The sequence below is a fragment of the Elgaria multicarinata genome, chromosome 23, assembly GCF_023053635.1.
Source record: "Elgaria multicarinata webbii isolate HBS135686 ecotype San Diego chromosome 23, rElgMul1.1.pri, whole genome shotgun sequence".
Classification (NCBI taxonomy): Eukaryota; Metazoa; Chordata; class Lepidosauria; order Squamata; family Anguidae; genus Elgaria; species Elgaria multicarinata.
This window is the reverse complement of record NC_086193.1, coordinates 9,968,808-9,983,630: the sequence shown is the minus strand read 5'-3', so window position 1 is coordinate 9,983,630 and position 14,823 is coordinate 9,968,808. Positions and strand designations below refer to the sequence as shown.

At 49.9% G+C, this 14,823-nt stretch overlaps 1 protein-coding gene across 3 annotated transcripts in view; it reads left to right on the top strand.

Annotated features, from left to right (window-relative positions):
• Nucleotides 1-14,823, top strand: part of TMEM259 (transmembrane protein 259) — a 28,748-nt gene that overhangs the window by 10,768 nt on the left and 3,157 nt on the right. For 2 of the 3 annotated variants that reach the window (XM_063146929.1, XM_063146930.1), the window contains exons 4-11: nucleotides 674-848; nucleotides 3,312-3,422; nucleotides 5,466-5,588; nucleotides 7,303-7,403; nucleotides 8,462-8,519; nucleotides 10,857-10,940; nucleotides 11,213-11,345; nucleotides 12,800-12,899. In XM_063146929.1, coding sequence (XP_063002999.1) covers nucleotides 674-848; nucleotides 3,312-3,422; nucleotides 5,466-5,588; nucleotides 7,303-7,403; nucleotides 8,462-8,519; nucleotides 10,857-10,940; nucleotides 11,213-11,345; nucleotides 12,800-12,899 — 885 coding nt within the window. The remainder of the gene's footprint in view (nucleotides 1-673; nucleotides 849-3,311; nucleotides 3,423-5,465; nucleotides 5,589-7,302; nucleotides 7,404-8,461; nucleotides 8,520-10,856; nucleotides 10,941-11,212; nucleotides 11,346-12,799; nucleotides 12,900-14,823) is intronic. The other variant, XM_063146931.1, reaches the window with a different exon arrangement.

The window sequence follows — 14,823 nt, the reverse complement described above, 5'->3', positions numbered from 1 at the left end:
GGAGCAGGCAAAAGACAATTAAAACAAACAAACAGAAGAAACCATCAACATTAGTAACAAAGAAAATTATTTATGCCTTAAACGTTTTATTTGTCATGCTAAAATAAAACATTCCATAATCCATTTTTCTTCATTTCCCCCCCATTTTTTCAGAAAAAAACAAAAAGGGCTTGGGGGGGGAATGTCCATCTGTCTGTTCCCCCCCCCACTGAATTTTTCCAGTTTTCTTCTGGTCCTTCACATCTCTAGTCAAGAGGTGGTGGAGGGGAGGCTATAAGCAGGCTAGAGGCTGAGAGGGATCATGGAATGGAAAGAGTTGCTCTACAAGTCGAATTATTAGACAAGCTTGAGCAAAGCCACAATTTTCAGCGGGTGCTTTTCCCGGCGTTTCTCAGCCTAGGGAGGTACAGCTGCATCTTCTCGAAGGAGATAACTCTGGGGACACCCCACCCCGAAACGAGGGGACGTAAAACTCGGCCCTCAGACGGGCGCGGAAGTCCCAGGGCACGGGGACTCACCATTCAGAGCTGACACCTTGAGTTAATCCCGGCTGCCTCTGTCTCTGTCGTGGAGCCAGTTTGAATCTGAACTCGCTCCCCGCGCCCTCTTTAATTCCTTTGTGTCTGTGTGGTTGTTTTCCCCACCTCCTCCTCCTTTCTTCCCCCTCCGGCAGTTTGACTTGGCTATTGAGCCCAACATCTTCGCCAAGCCGGCCCGGCTCAGCAGTGCCAAGGTACTGGCTCCCAACGAAAGCCAGGAGTTCTCCTTCAGCGGCGAGCCGGCGGCTCCTAAAGGTATGAAGCCCCTCAGCGAGACGGTGTCCCAATTTGAGATGCTAGCCAAAGCAGGTAAAGACACGGCAGCACTGCTCCCACTTCTCGTCTTGACCACCTCCTTTCAGCGTTTCCTTTCAGCGTTTCGTTAACCCCCTCTCTCTCCAAACCGGTTCCACAAGTGAGGCTTCCCTTGCGGAAGGAGCGGGCTCCGTCCCGGAGGGGACCCCGTAACTTATCCCTCCATCTCAATCAATCAATCAAAATTTATTACGGTCATAGACCAGAAAAATAAAAATAACTAGAAATACAATCATGATAAAAGCAAAATGCAGTAATTATAAAAAAACAAGCCAAATTAAGAACAGGGAGGCAAAAGTCTCTAACCGTCAGGTTAGAATAACTACAATTACAACTATTATAAAGACAGTCCTGCTAAAGACGGAAGAACGAGAGTCATGTGTCTGAAACTCAAAATGTCATAAACGAAATAGTAATAGCAGAGGTTACTATCCTCGGTTTATCATAATTTTTCTGCAGGTGATAGCAGGATGCACAGAATCGTGCTACATTGTGGGTAATCAGAGGGTCCTGATCTGATAATAGGTGTTTTAAATAAAATGCTTCAGATCTCCCAGGTTTTTAAAAAAAAGGATTGGGGTAATAAGCTCTTTATGGAGGTCACGGTAAAAAGGACAGTGGAGTAATACATGGGCTTCAGTTTCCAGGCTTCCCATGTCACAGGGGCATATTCGCTCTGGAACAGGGATCTTATTATTATCCCTCTATCTCGGAGGCTTTTTCGCCTGTTCAGCCGAGGCGTCGGAGAATGGGAGGGAAGGAGGCTGGGGAGGGCAGAGGATTCCTCGGGAGCTGGCCTCCCCAGCCCTGACTGCAGGACTCTTTTTGTCCTCTCCCGGGATGCCTTTGTGACCTTGGAGAGGCGGGTTGGCATGATGAGCTCAGACTCCTGAGTCCAAGGTCAGAGCACCGACACCGACTTCAGGCCCAAGAATCTGAACTATCCTATGCCACTCCCACCCCAACACTTTCTAGAGGCTGTAGGATTGCTCTCCTCATCTAGACCCTACGGTTTCAGATGACAGCCCTGTGACCATTTCGACCTTTTAAGCCTTAAAATGGTCGGGGCAAAATTATTTGAAGAACCGGCTTCCCCTGTATCAGCTGGCGCTTTAAAATCAGCAAGAGCGGCGCTTAGTATCACAGAATCATAGAATAGTAGAATTGGAAGTCCATCGAGTCCAACGCAGGAATCCACCCTAAAGCATACCTGACAGATGGCTGTCCAGCTGCCTCTTGAATGCCTCTAGTGTGGGAGAGCCCACAACCTCCCTAGGTCACTGGTTCCATTGCCGTCCTACTCTTGACAGTCAGGACTCTTTTCCTGATGTTTTGTCGTACTGCTCTAACAGTCAGGACATTTTTCCTGATGTCCAGACGGAATCGGGCTTCCTGTCACTTGAGCCCGTTATTTTGTGTCCTGCCTTCTGGGAGGATCGAGAAGAGATCCTGGCCCTCCTCTGTGTGACAGCCTTTTAAGTATTTGAAGAGTGCTCTCATGTCTCCCCTCAATCTCCTCTTCTCCAGGCGAAACATGCTTCTCACTTATGCCCTCACCTATGAGAGGGCGGTTAGTTGGGTGAGTACACGGGAGAGGGCCTTTTCTGCAGTGGCCCCTCACCTCTGGAACAAGTCGCCCTCAAGGCTCTTCCGGTCCCTCCCATTGCAGGCTTTCAGAAAGGCCCTGAAAATGTACTCCTTTACACCGGCCTTCCCATGATTATGTTTCCTTGGACTGGGTTGTAGGGGTTTCTCTCATGGGGTGGTGTTCTTTGTGGGGTGTTTTTTGGGGTGGGTGGGTTTGCTGCTTTTATTATGCCATTGCTTCTTATTCCAGGAATGTTATTGTTGTAACGACGCCATGGGAGGGCTCCTGACCTGACAGGCCGCCTAGAAATATTTTGGACAGCTTCGCCACGGTGGTATAGGCATAAGTAACAAGGCTGGATTACTGCACTGTGCTCTGTGTGGGGCTGCCCTTAAAGCTGCTCCGGAAGCTGGAGGTCTTGCAGAAGGCTGTTGCCTCTTTCCAGCATGTAACTCCTTTGCTGAGGGAACTGCTCTGGCTGCCTATTTGCTACCGGGCCAGGTTTAAAGTTCTTGTATTAGCTGGGCCAGGTTTAAAGTTCTTGTATTAGCCGGGCCAGGTTTAAAGTTCTTGTACTAGTGTACAAAGCTATGTAGGGTGTTCTCTGAACTTCCACATTCCAAGGCATTATACCTCCCTGGTTGGCCATGAGGGGAAGCCTTTTGTGGGACCAGGCGGGTCTTTGGGCTGATCCGGCAAAGATTCCTCTTCTTTTCCGTTCTCTCCAGTTAAACATATCCTTCATTTACTCCTGTTTGCTGGCTTTAAATGACGAGTTGACAAATGTGCAAGAGGTGGACAGGTCTGTCGGTGAATACCAGCCACCCCACAACCTTCCAAAACTGGCCGTTCTCTGCTTCCTTTTCCAGTCTGGCCGCAGGAGGAATACATCGTGGAGTATTCCTTTGAATACGGATTCCTACGCTTATCCCAAAGCACTCGTCAGCGCCTCAGCATCCCCGTCATGGTGGTGACCCTGGGTAAGCGGCCTTCATTTTGCTGCTCCAATTGGCCCTTCGCTGGTCGGAAGCTTCTTCGGGCAAACTGGGATACAGATGATAGCAGCCAAATCTATCACCGCCATCCAGGCCTTTAGCTACTGGTTCAAGACCTATTTCCCCCCTCCAACCAGAGAGCCAGTTTGTCAAATACACCATCTTGGTTTCAGAAACGGATTCCTCAAATTCATTCTGATGGTTTTTCTTCTCAATATTTTTACTACTTTGAATTTAGCTCGCAGCAAAGAGGTCTTCAAGGAGAGGGTCTATAGTGTTTCGATCCAAATGGATCTCTGTGCAGTCTCAAGTAATAAGACAGCACCTTGGTTTGCAGAGACAAAGCTTCAATTTGAACATGAGCGCTACCTGATTCTAATTTCTAACCCTCGATTTAGATTGGCCCTTGCCCGATTAAAGATGCCACAAATGAAAACAGCAGTGATAGAATCATAGAATAGTAGAGTTGGGAGGGGCCTATAAGGCCATCAAGTCCAACCCCCTGCTCAATGCAGGAATCCACCCTAAAGCATCCCTGACAGATGCTTGTCCAGCTGCCTCTTGAAGGCCTCTAGTGTGGGAGAGCCCACAACCTCCCTAGGTAGCTGATTCCATTGTCATACTGCTCTAACAGTCAGGAAGTTTTTCCTGATGTCCAGCTGGAATCTGGCTTCCTGTCACTTGAGCCCATTATTCCGTGTCCTGCACTCTGGGAGGATCGAGAAGAGATCCTGGCCCTCCTCTGTGTGACAACCTTTTACGTATTCGAAGAGTGCTCTCATGTCTCCCCTCAACCTTCTCTTCTCCAGGCTAAACATGCCCAGTTCTTTCAGTCTCTCTTCACAGGGCTTTGTTTCCAGACCCCTGATCATCCACATTGCCCTCCTCTGAACACGCTCCAGCTTGTCTGCGTTTCAATAAAATTCCTGATGCCCCGAGACTCCACCCTTGCCGTAGTGGCAAAATGGGCGATCTGCCTCATTATTCGCTTTACTGCCCTGTCTGTTCCCAAATCCGTTCTAAATATCTAGATTGTTTTATTGAGAAAAATGTCCAGCTGGTCCGAATTCAGAATGAATATACTTTTTTGTTTACGTGCAATAGCAAGACTTGGCAAATTTCGCTCTGACAGCCCAAATGTATAGAGCAAAATTTCTGACCTTGCAGAATGTATGCATTGTTTTCGCGTTGCTTTTCCTATGATTGCTGTAACCATTGGTTGAAACGAGAAAGCTTTACCTACCTACCAGAATCGTTTGCGAAGCCACACGTGCAAATTCCAAGCTCATTCTTCAAATGCCGTTCATTTAGGGTTAGGTTTGGAGGAAACCCGACGTTTGTGGCAGCGACCGTAGGGGTGGGGTGGGGGAGATTTGGTAGGGGTACTTTAACAGGAAGTTGACGGGGGAACCTTATGGGTGGAGGTCCCCAAAAAACAGCTGAGTGAGTCCAGTCGCCCTGGAGCGCTGATGGTTGGGGTGGAGACAGCGGGAGAATGGAGCGGCTGGTTTATCCCGCTCTGTAACTTTCCGTTGCAGCTCCCGCTTGTGCGTTACGATGATGAAAATATTTCTATCCGCCTGACCCCAGGCATTCAAGGGGGCTGGGAAAATGAGCTGAGAATAAACCTAGCGAGCCTTTTTAAAAAAAATGCAGCGGGAGCTTACGAAAGCTTAGAGGGGACGCTGATGTATAAGATGTCCACTCTCCAGGCCTTAAATGCTGCTGCTGAAGCTGTCTTGTGGGGATCATAGAGAAGAGCTCCCCCTTCTCTGAATTCTGTGGAAGTTTTCCTTCTAAACAAATCATCCTCCGCTTCCTTCACGACAGCCAGCCCTTTCCCCTTCAGCAGTTAGCATGCTTTGGAACATTCCGTGCATCCCCACGAACCCAGCCAGCTGCCAGGGGTTTCGCAGTGTAGATATGAAATGAATATAATCCTGATCCTCAGTGTTTCTCGCTGGAACGTTCAGCTCTCTCTCACCCCCTTTTCCTCCCCAATTCATTATTTTCTCAATCCGCTACCAGATCCCACCCGGGACCAGTGCTTTGGGGACAGGTTCAGCCGTCTTTTGCTGGATGAATTCCTCGGTTACGACGATATTCTTATGTCTAGCGTGAAGGCCTTGGCTGAAAACGAAGAGAATAAAGGTAAACAAAAAACAAATGTGGGTGGATTTTTGACAAGAATGGGCTTCACAGTTGAGTTAACTATCTCTTCATATGGACTCCAATACACGAATCATAGAATAGTAGAATTGGAAGAGGCCTACAAGGCCATTGAGGCTCCATGCAGGAATCCACCCTAAAGCATCCCTGACAGGTGGTTGTCCAGCTGCCTCTTGAAGGCCTCTAGTGTGGGAGAGCCCACAACCTCCCTAGGTAACTGATTCCATTGTCATACTGCTCTAACAGTCAGGACGCTTTTCCTGCTGTCCAGCTGGAATCTGGCTTCCTGTAACTTGAGCCCGTTATTCCGTGTTCTGCACTCTGGGAGGATCCAGAAGAGATCCTGGCCCTCCTCTGTGTGACAACCTTTCAAGTATTTGAAGAGGGCTGTCATGTCTCCCCTCAGTCTTCTCTTCTCAAGACTAAACATGCCCACTGCCCAGTTCTTTCATTTGCTCCTCATAGTACATGACAACTTCCCAAGACCCACGGAACTCTCCGGCGTGATTTATTAGGATGATGAGTGACGACTTTATCGGATAATCTTTCTTGCGTCAAATAGAGAAACTGAGCGATCAGAAAGACTGTGAAGAAATTGACTCACATGTGATGTTTTTGAGTTTGGTGCTGTTCATTGTTACTTGGAAAAATTCAATTAAAAAAATATTCAGTTAAGCGGGGTGGGGGAGAGTTGATTGTATGTGTGTGTGTGTGTGTGCGAAATTGTGCTCATAGTGCTTGTGATAGCTGCTTGGTCCCAGCCTTGACAAGCATTTTCCCTTACGATGGTACATACATGTGTGTCTGCAGTATACAATTGTTTTTATTTATTTCCTACATTTTTAGCCCGCTTTTCGGGCCATCATTGTGCCCCAAAGCAGCTCAACTCAATAAAAAAGGAGCAAGACACAAATGCTTCACCTAGGTTGTACTTTGTGTGTTATCAGTGGGATCACGTTGTGGTTCCCACTTAAAATTTACTGGTGCTTCTACCTTGTGTCCTGGCTAAGGGATTGTACACAAATCCAAACCCACCAAGGGCCCTGGGCTTCCTGGGGTGGGGAAACAGCATTCAAGTTCCTAGTCCCTGTGATTCTGAAGATAATGTTGTGGAGACCTCAGAAGCCAAAGGTTTCAAGGGTCAGGGACACAGGTTAAGATATGAGCAGGTTTATTTATTTATTTATTGCATTTTTATTTATTGATTGGATTTCTCCCCGCTCCGCCCCGTGGCTAATAAAAGCCACAATTGGCTATGCCAAATTAAAGAATTTGGACTTGATATCGGTCACGTGGGTTGCTTGGTTCCAACTTCCAACTGCTCTCAAAATACGAAAGCGTTCCACAGCCAAGCAAAGCACAGGTGGCCTCAGTCCGTTTTTTATTTTATTTATTACATATTTATACTACCCAACAGCCTAGGCTCTCTGGGCAGTTCACAACTAAAACCATAAAATCCATTTTAAAACTTTGAAATCACACACACACACACAAATCCCAGAACAAGTTGCAGTCCAGGGAAGGCTTGTTTAAAAAGATACTTTTTCGGAGGCATTTAAAAGTTGTTACTTTTTCTGCCTCCCGAAACCGCACGAGGGAGGGTTTTCCAGAGGGCGGGGGCCGCCGGACCGTTGCGGAAACGTCGGCTCAAATCGGTTTTTCCTAATCTTAACGCCTCCTTCCTCCTCCGCTCAAGGGTTCCTCCGCAACGTGGTTTCTGGGGAACACTACCGGTTCATCAGCATGTGGATGGCCAGGACTTCATACCTGGCAGCCTTTGTCATCATGGTGATCTTTGTGAGTATTTTTGCCGTGTTTCTCAGAACACTCCTGCTTTTGATGGGAGGCAAATGGTGAGGCTTGCTAAGTAATCTACAAAGCTTTTATTAAGCAATGAAGGTCTCTTCTACCTGAAGAGAGTCTTAACCTCTTGGAAACGTCCCCCTAGGCAAAACTATGCAAACTAAGCGAGACAACTGTCTGCTCAAGAAGAAAAAGAAGCTACTTCGCAAACGCCCGTAACTTCAGAGCGCCTGGTGCGGAGGCAGGTTCTGGCGTAATCAAACTGACTTTCTCACACCTTCCTTCCGCCCCGTGCGTTTGAGCTTCCGGTGGACCCTAGCATCAGCTAGCTTGTCGGGGTGCTCTCCTCTGGAAGAAACCTCACTTCCCCCTGAGTGTGTAGGATAACTTGAGGAGATCAGCTCTGGAGAGGGCTGACTCGCAGCTGGGGAATTGCCCGTGAGAGCTTCCTCCCGCATTGGTCCAGGCTGGCTGATGTCTGGCACTGTGTCTTTTAGTTCTGAACCTGATTCTGATTGATCATCTGAAATACCTTCTCCCAAAACGGGGCAGTAGGGTTAGCCATCTATAGTCAAAAGGCTGCAGGCGGGGAAAGAATCCTCTCTCTTCTGATTCACAAAACCTTTCCATCCTGGTCGCCTGGAGGCAATTCCTTGCTCTCCCTAGGCGAGCGGCTACTTCCCAGCCTACATCTTCACATTAATCCCGTTGGCAGCATTGGGTTTCCCCGGGAACATATTGCATAAGTCTGGGTTCTCTTTTGTCCTCTTCATGGAGACAACCTCTGTTTTGCGAGGACGCATCCAGAAGGGTGACTTGCACGGGGAAATGAGGACGGAAGAATGAAATTCCGTGGAGGACGGGCAATTCCTGCACTTGAACATTCTCAAAGCGAACCTTTGGGGAGCTTGAATGAACCGTGCTTTTCGTTTTAATTCAGGCCGAAGGATGGATGTTTCTCTTCTATCACCATGTTTGGGGATCACTTCCCTACCTTTGGGGAGTGTGGAGGGACACACTCCCGGGATTCTTACTTGCCCTTCTCGTTTCAGACCCTGTCTGTCTCCATGTTGTTGAGATACTCCCATCACCAGATCTTCGTTTTTATTGGTAAGAAATCGCCAGCCGGGCTGCATTTCTGCCGCCCGAGTGCCCTTCAGAAGGGCTGGGAATGAGCTTGGATGTCAGGGTATGAAGAGTCCAGGCAGCCGTACGTCAGGTGGAGGCGGCCTGCCCAGGGCCCAGAAAGGCAACTTCCCTCTTCCTGACCCTGGGTGGAGGTTTTGACCAGGTCCTACAGCCCTGGATTGCGGAACGAGTCAGAACCGAGGGATCCACTGTCCGCAACCCTGGGCATTCGCCTGATGCTGGTGTGGTGTAGTGGCTAAAGTGACAGACTGGGAGTTGGGAGACCTGGGTTCGAGTCCCCTCTCGGCCATGGAAACCCACTGGGTGACTTTGGGCCAGTCACAGACTCTCAGCCCAACCCACCTCACAGGGTTGTTGTTGTGAGGATAACATGGAGAGGAGGAAGATTATGTATGTTGCTTTGGGTTCCTAGGAGGAAAAAAGGCAGGATATTTTTATTTATTTATTTTATTTATTTATTGCATTTTTATACCGCCCAATAGCTGAAGCTCCCTGGGCGGTTCACAAAAATTAAAACCTTTCCAAGTATAAAACAAACAAACAAAAACCATGATATAAAATACAATGTGAAAGTTCAACCGGGATAAAATCAGCAGCAGCGCAGAAATACAAATTTAAAACACGGATTTAAAACGGCAAAGTTAATATTTTTATTAACTCTGTTTTATTATTATTGCATTTTATTAAATGCAATCATAAAAATCTTTTCGATGGCCTACTTTAGCCTTGGCCGACCTGGTACCCTATAGAAGTGTCGGGACTCCTGGCACTTTCCAACCAGCCATAATGGCTGGGGGATACTGGGAATTGCAGTCCAGCGTATCTGGAAGGCACCAGGTTGGTGGAAGCCAGCCAGGTTCACGCAAACAGCTCGTGGTTGAAGTGTTCCTGCATGACGCTGTTTAGAGCCTGCAAGGGGGTGGAATTGCAGGAAACTGGGCGCATTCTAACCTAGATGTTTTCCTGATACTCTACCTTTCTGTGTGCGGGGTTTTTTTTCATCTCCTTGCTTTTGGGGAGGGGGGCATTGGAGCGAATGAGACTTTACCTTTTGGTATCCGGCTACATGACGGCAGTGGCGCGTTCGTTCAGGCCGGAACCCTTCAGAGGCAAAAAAAACTTTCGCATGTATGGGGAGCGTGCCTCCTTCCAGATGCGTTTGGACTTCAAGTCCCATCAGCCACAGCCAGGTGAGGGTAGTTGCAGCCCAGCAACATCTGAGGGTCTCCATCCCTCATCTGTAGGAATGTGCCACGCTGCCCCTGTACTGAGAGAGGTGTCCAGCCTTTCTCCGGTCCAACTTGCGTAGATCCTTTTAACCAGGAGACAGCGGGGAGTTGAACACGGGAGTATAAATATGATTTTGGTTTGTTTTAGTGGGCCTGTGATGGTTCAATCAAATGAACCGAACGCCGGAGTGGGCTCCATGCTGTTGACATACGGGCTTCTCGAATTGAGACCGCTTATCCCAAGCGAGGCCATTCCCTAGGGCTTTTTGATTTTTTAAAAATAAATTTTATTACACAGCCCACGCAAAAAAATCGACAAAATGGTCGTCGTCAGACGGACAATGAAAAGGTTACGGAACTGTAGACGCTGACTGGGTTCGCACAAGACGATAACCATCCGTGGTTTAAATAGTCCACGGTTGGCCGTTTAACCCACTACGGGTTATCGTGTGGTGTGGAGGGAGGTTTTTTTAACCAACGGTTGGTTGTTTGGCCGAAATAGCCACCGCTGCGCAGAGTTGGCTGTTCTGAACCACGGCTGCTTATCGTGCGGTGTGGAGGGCCTCGTTGGTTATTTCCTCGGCCGCCGGTGGGCGTGTTCAGACCACACCTTAAACCGTGGCCAGGCCGCGCGCCTTTTCGCAGCAAGCAGCGAGCGAGCGTGTTTAAGCCGTGGTTACGAAACGCGGCCCCCGAAAATGGAGCTTTAGGCCCTTGGGCCGAAGACGTTCGACCCACGTTCTCTAGTTTTAGCCGGAGATTCACGGAGATGAAAAGGCAGCCCGTGCGGGAGGACGAACAGCCCAGCTGTACGGAATCAGAGCATTGGTCCCCTTAGCCCAGGGACAGGCAACGCGGCACCTTCCGGATGTGCTGGACTCCAACTCCCATTACCCCCCCGACCCTGCTGGTTGGGGCAAATAGGAGTTGGAGTCCACAACCTCTGGAGACCACCAGGTAGCCATTGGTGGTTCCAGTAAACAACGGCTCCTGGCCTAGGATCTTTTTAACGGGGGGTGTTGAATTTGGGAGCTCCTCTTTCAGCTCTGGCGCCTTCTCCCCTTTCCAGTGGACCTGCTGCAGATGCTGGAGATGAACATGACCATCGCCTTCCCCGCGGCTCCCTTGCTGACGGTCATCTTGGCTCTAGTAGGTAAGGAGGCGGTCCCGGTCCCCTGGACGCCGTCGGCCTCCCAGGAGGAGGAGGCTCAGTTGGTGTGGGGCGGCCCGCTTGGAGGTCCTAGGTATGGACGTGGGGCGCCCTGGCCGTCACCCCCTTCCGCGATTTCTCTCCTCCTTAAAATGCGCGTCCTGCTCCAGGCCGCTTTGTCGGTATCCAATCCCGATCGAAGCCGTAAATCCAGCCTCCAACGGACTGCAGTCCCCATCATCCCCCAGCTGACGTGTGTCCTTTCTCCCCGCCAGGCATGGAGGCGATCATGTCTGAGTTCTTCAACGACACCACCACCGCCTTCTACATCATCCTCATTGTCTGGCTGGCCGACCAGTACGACGCCATCTGCTGCCACACCAACACCAGCAAGCGGCACTGGTTGAGGTGGGGAAACGTGACGCCCCCGGGGGGCAGGGACATGAGAGTCAGACTGAAGCCCATCTACCCCGGGCTGCTCTGTGTCAGCCTTCCCAAAGCCCTGCGGCGATCTTGGACTTCGACTCAGATGGCCGCGTCACCTTCATGGGTGGTGCAGTCCCGCCCTGCTGACCCATGGGCAGGGCTTACAGGTCAGAGGACCTGCCTGTCAAGTGGCTCTGAACACAGACTTATAAGCGGTTTCATCTCTCACTCCTGCTTTGGACATCAGGAAAAACTTCCTGACTGTTAGAGCAGCACGACAGTGGAACCAGTGACCTAGGGAGGTTCAAGAGGCAGCTGGACAACCATCTGTCAGGGATGCTTTAAGGTGGATTCCTGCATTGAGTAGGGGGTTGGACTGGATGGCCTTGTAGGCCCCTTCCAACTCTACGATTCTATGATTCCATCTCCACTTGGGACTTTGAGAGCCCGCTGCATATGGACGCTTTGCTATTTGGACTTTGGATAACGAAGAACTGTGGCAGCAGGGCGGGACTGCACCAACCCACTACAGTGACGCGACCATCTGAGTTACTCCTTCAATAAGTGCCCCCCCCTTTCCAAAACACTCCCAAACGGGCCCCAGCCTTTCCACCATACCCCTGTTCCCTGGGAAACCTTTTACAGCTGCAAGGCCACGACAGGGAGTGAGCTACTCCTGTGAGACAAGCTTGCAGAGACATTGGCATTCTAAAACTAATTCCTAATAATCTACTTTCAAGGCCTTTGGCCTTGTACCTGACGTCGCGATGCCTGAACGCCACGTGTTTTCCGCAGGGCGGCTTGTGAACCCCGCACCACATTTTATTGTCCTTGAACAAGCCCCCTCGGCAACCCACGGCTTGCTGTTGGCTCGTTTGGGGTGGTTCACAAGCCAGGCTGCGTAGTTGACGCGTTCAGACAACAGGATAACCCACGGTTCGATAACAACCCACACTGGGTGGGTCATTGTGTTGTGTGAACCCAGCCACAGCCTTGCATCTTCGAAGTAGGAGGAGGGAAAACTGGATTTTATCAGTACTCTGTGATTGGGTTCACACAACACGCTAACCTGTGATGGTTCATTTCCCAGAATAAGCCATGATGGGTTAGCTTGTTGTCTGTGGAATCTCCCACCCCACCCCCAAAATAAGCCACGATTAAATCCCTCAGTCTGCAGTAAGGGCTATTTTACCTATCATGGCTTAGTGTGTTGGCTGTTGCCCAGATTGGCTATAGAATGCTCAGTGCAAGCAGCCAAAAATGCCGCCACTCTGCTCCCATTGAGCAATTATTTCCAGCGCAAAGGAAGCTGGGATACCCACCCAGCTGGCCAGAAGGACAGCGTAGCTTGCCACCCACCGTGGGTTAGCGTGAGGTGCGAACCCAACCTCTGTGTATTTTATGAAAAACAACAACCGTCGTTTGTTTCTTTTCAGGTTCTTCTACTTGTACCATTTTGCCTTCTACGCCTACCATTACCGCTTCAACGGGCAGTACAGCAGCCTGGCGCTGGTCACCTCGTGGCTTTTCATCCAGGTAGGCCGCCCGTTCTGCTGCACCTGTCCAAGGGGGGAAGCCGCTGCTCAAGGGGAGGAAGGGATTTGGCTTGCTGTCGTTGGAAGTTTACGTCTGGTTCTTAGAAACCTGTCTTTTCAAGAGGCTACGCTGATTTGTACACATATTTGAATGCGTCTGTGTAGACGTAGAATCAGAATCGTAGAGTTGGAAGGGGCCTCTAAGGCCATCCAGTCCAACCCCCTGCTCAGTGCAGGAATCCACCTCAAAGCATCCCTGACAGAGGCCTGTCCAGCTGCCTCTTGAAGGCCTCTAGTGTGGGAGAGCCCACCACCTCCCTAGATCATTGGTTCCATTGTCATACTGCTCTAACCGTCGGGACGTTTTTCCTGATGTTTTGTTGTACCGCTCGAACAGTCAGGACATTTTTCCTGATGTCCAGCCGGAATCTGGCTTCCTGTCACTTGAGCCCGTTATTCCGTGTCCTGCACTCTAGGAGGATTGAGAAGAGGTCCTGGCCCTCCTCTGTGTGACAACCTTTCAAGTATTTGAAGAGTGCTATCATGTCTCCCCTCAATCTTCTCTTCTCCAGGCTAAACATGCCCAGTTCTTTCAGTCTCCCTTCAGAGGGCTTTGTTTCCAGACCCCTGATCATCCTGGTTGCCCTCCTCTGAACACCCTCCATCCTATATACTTGAATATGTATATAGCCTCATTTCCCCCCTTTTTTGGGGCCGGGGGGAAACACTGTTCAGGAGGCCGTCATTAGCCCCAAACTTCTGGAGGGTGTGAGGTTGCTTACCCCTGAGCTATAGAATTGAGCGTTTCTAAGGAAACAGCGTTTACGTTAGGTTTTGAACAGAAAACCTGCCAAGTTTCTAGCCTTATGCCTGAAAGTGCATGGTACAAATTTATGGTGCGATCACCTTTAAAATACTGTGTACCGTTCTGGTCACCCACCCACCCCAAAAAGATAAGACCTGGAAAAAGTGCAGAAAAGGGTAATTGAAATTATTAAGGGGCTGAAGCATCGCCCCTATGAGGGAAGGTGACATCAACTGGGATTGTTTAGGTTGGGAAAAAGGAGGCTACAAAATTATGCCTGGTGTGAAGAATGTGATCAGAGAGACATTTTTCTCCCTCTCTCAAAATAATAGAACCCGACAGGGTTGTCCCATGAAGTTGATGGGTGGGAGATTATTCAGGACAGATCAAAGGAAGGGACTTCTTCACACAGCACATAGTTAAACTATGGAACTCACTGCCACAAGATGTAGTGATGGCCACCAATTTGGAAGGCTTTCAAAGGGGGTTGGATCAATTCCTGGAGGAGGCGGCTATCAAAGCCGTCCTGATGGCTATGTGCCGCCAGTATCTGAGGCTGTGTGCCCCAGTTGCTGGGGAACATGGGTGGGAGGGTGCTGTTGCACCATGTCCTGCTTGTGGGTCCCTGGCTGACAGCTGGCCGGCCACTGTGTGAGCAGCGCGCTGGACTAGATGGACCCTTGGTCTGATCCAGCAGGGCCCTTCTGATGTTCTTATGACAACACCCAGCAAGGCAGCTGTCTTAAGATTTCCTGCTGTTGGAAGAGACAGGCCTTTAATGGCCTGTTAAACTCCTGGCTAGTCAAAGCAACAGAAGTAGCACCAAGCCCATATTGTGCTACCCGAAAGGGATGTGGTGGCGGGTAGTGCTAAGAGAACCCTTTGGCAGCAATTGGCTCTGCTGGCCGCCTGTCACAGTCGGCAGGGGCGTCTGTGGCTCCCATTGGATGAGCTGTTTTCATCCTGGGAGCCGTCCTGGACCAAGCGGTGCTAGGAAGGAAGCCAGCCACCGGAATTCGGGGAAGGTGGGCTAGGGCCGGAGGGCTGCCACATGGCTAGCTGGGTTGAAATTTCAGCCCCGTCTTGTGTGGGGGGGCGGGGGGGAGGAATTGCAGGATGA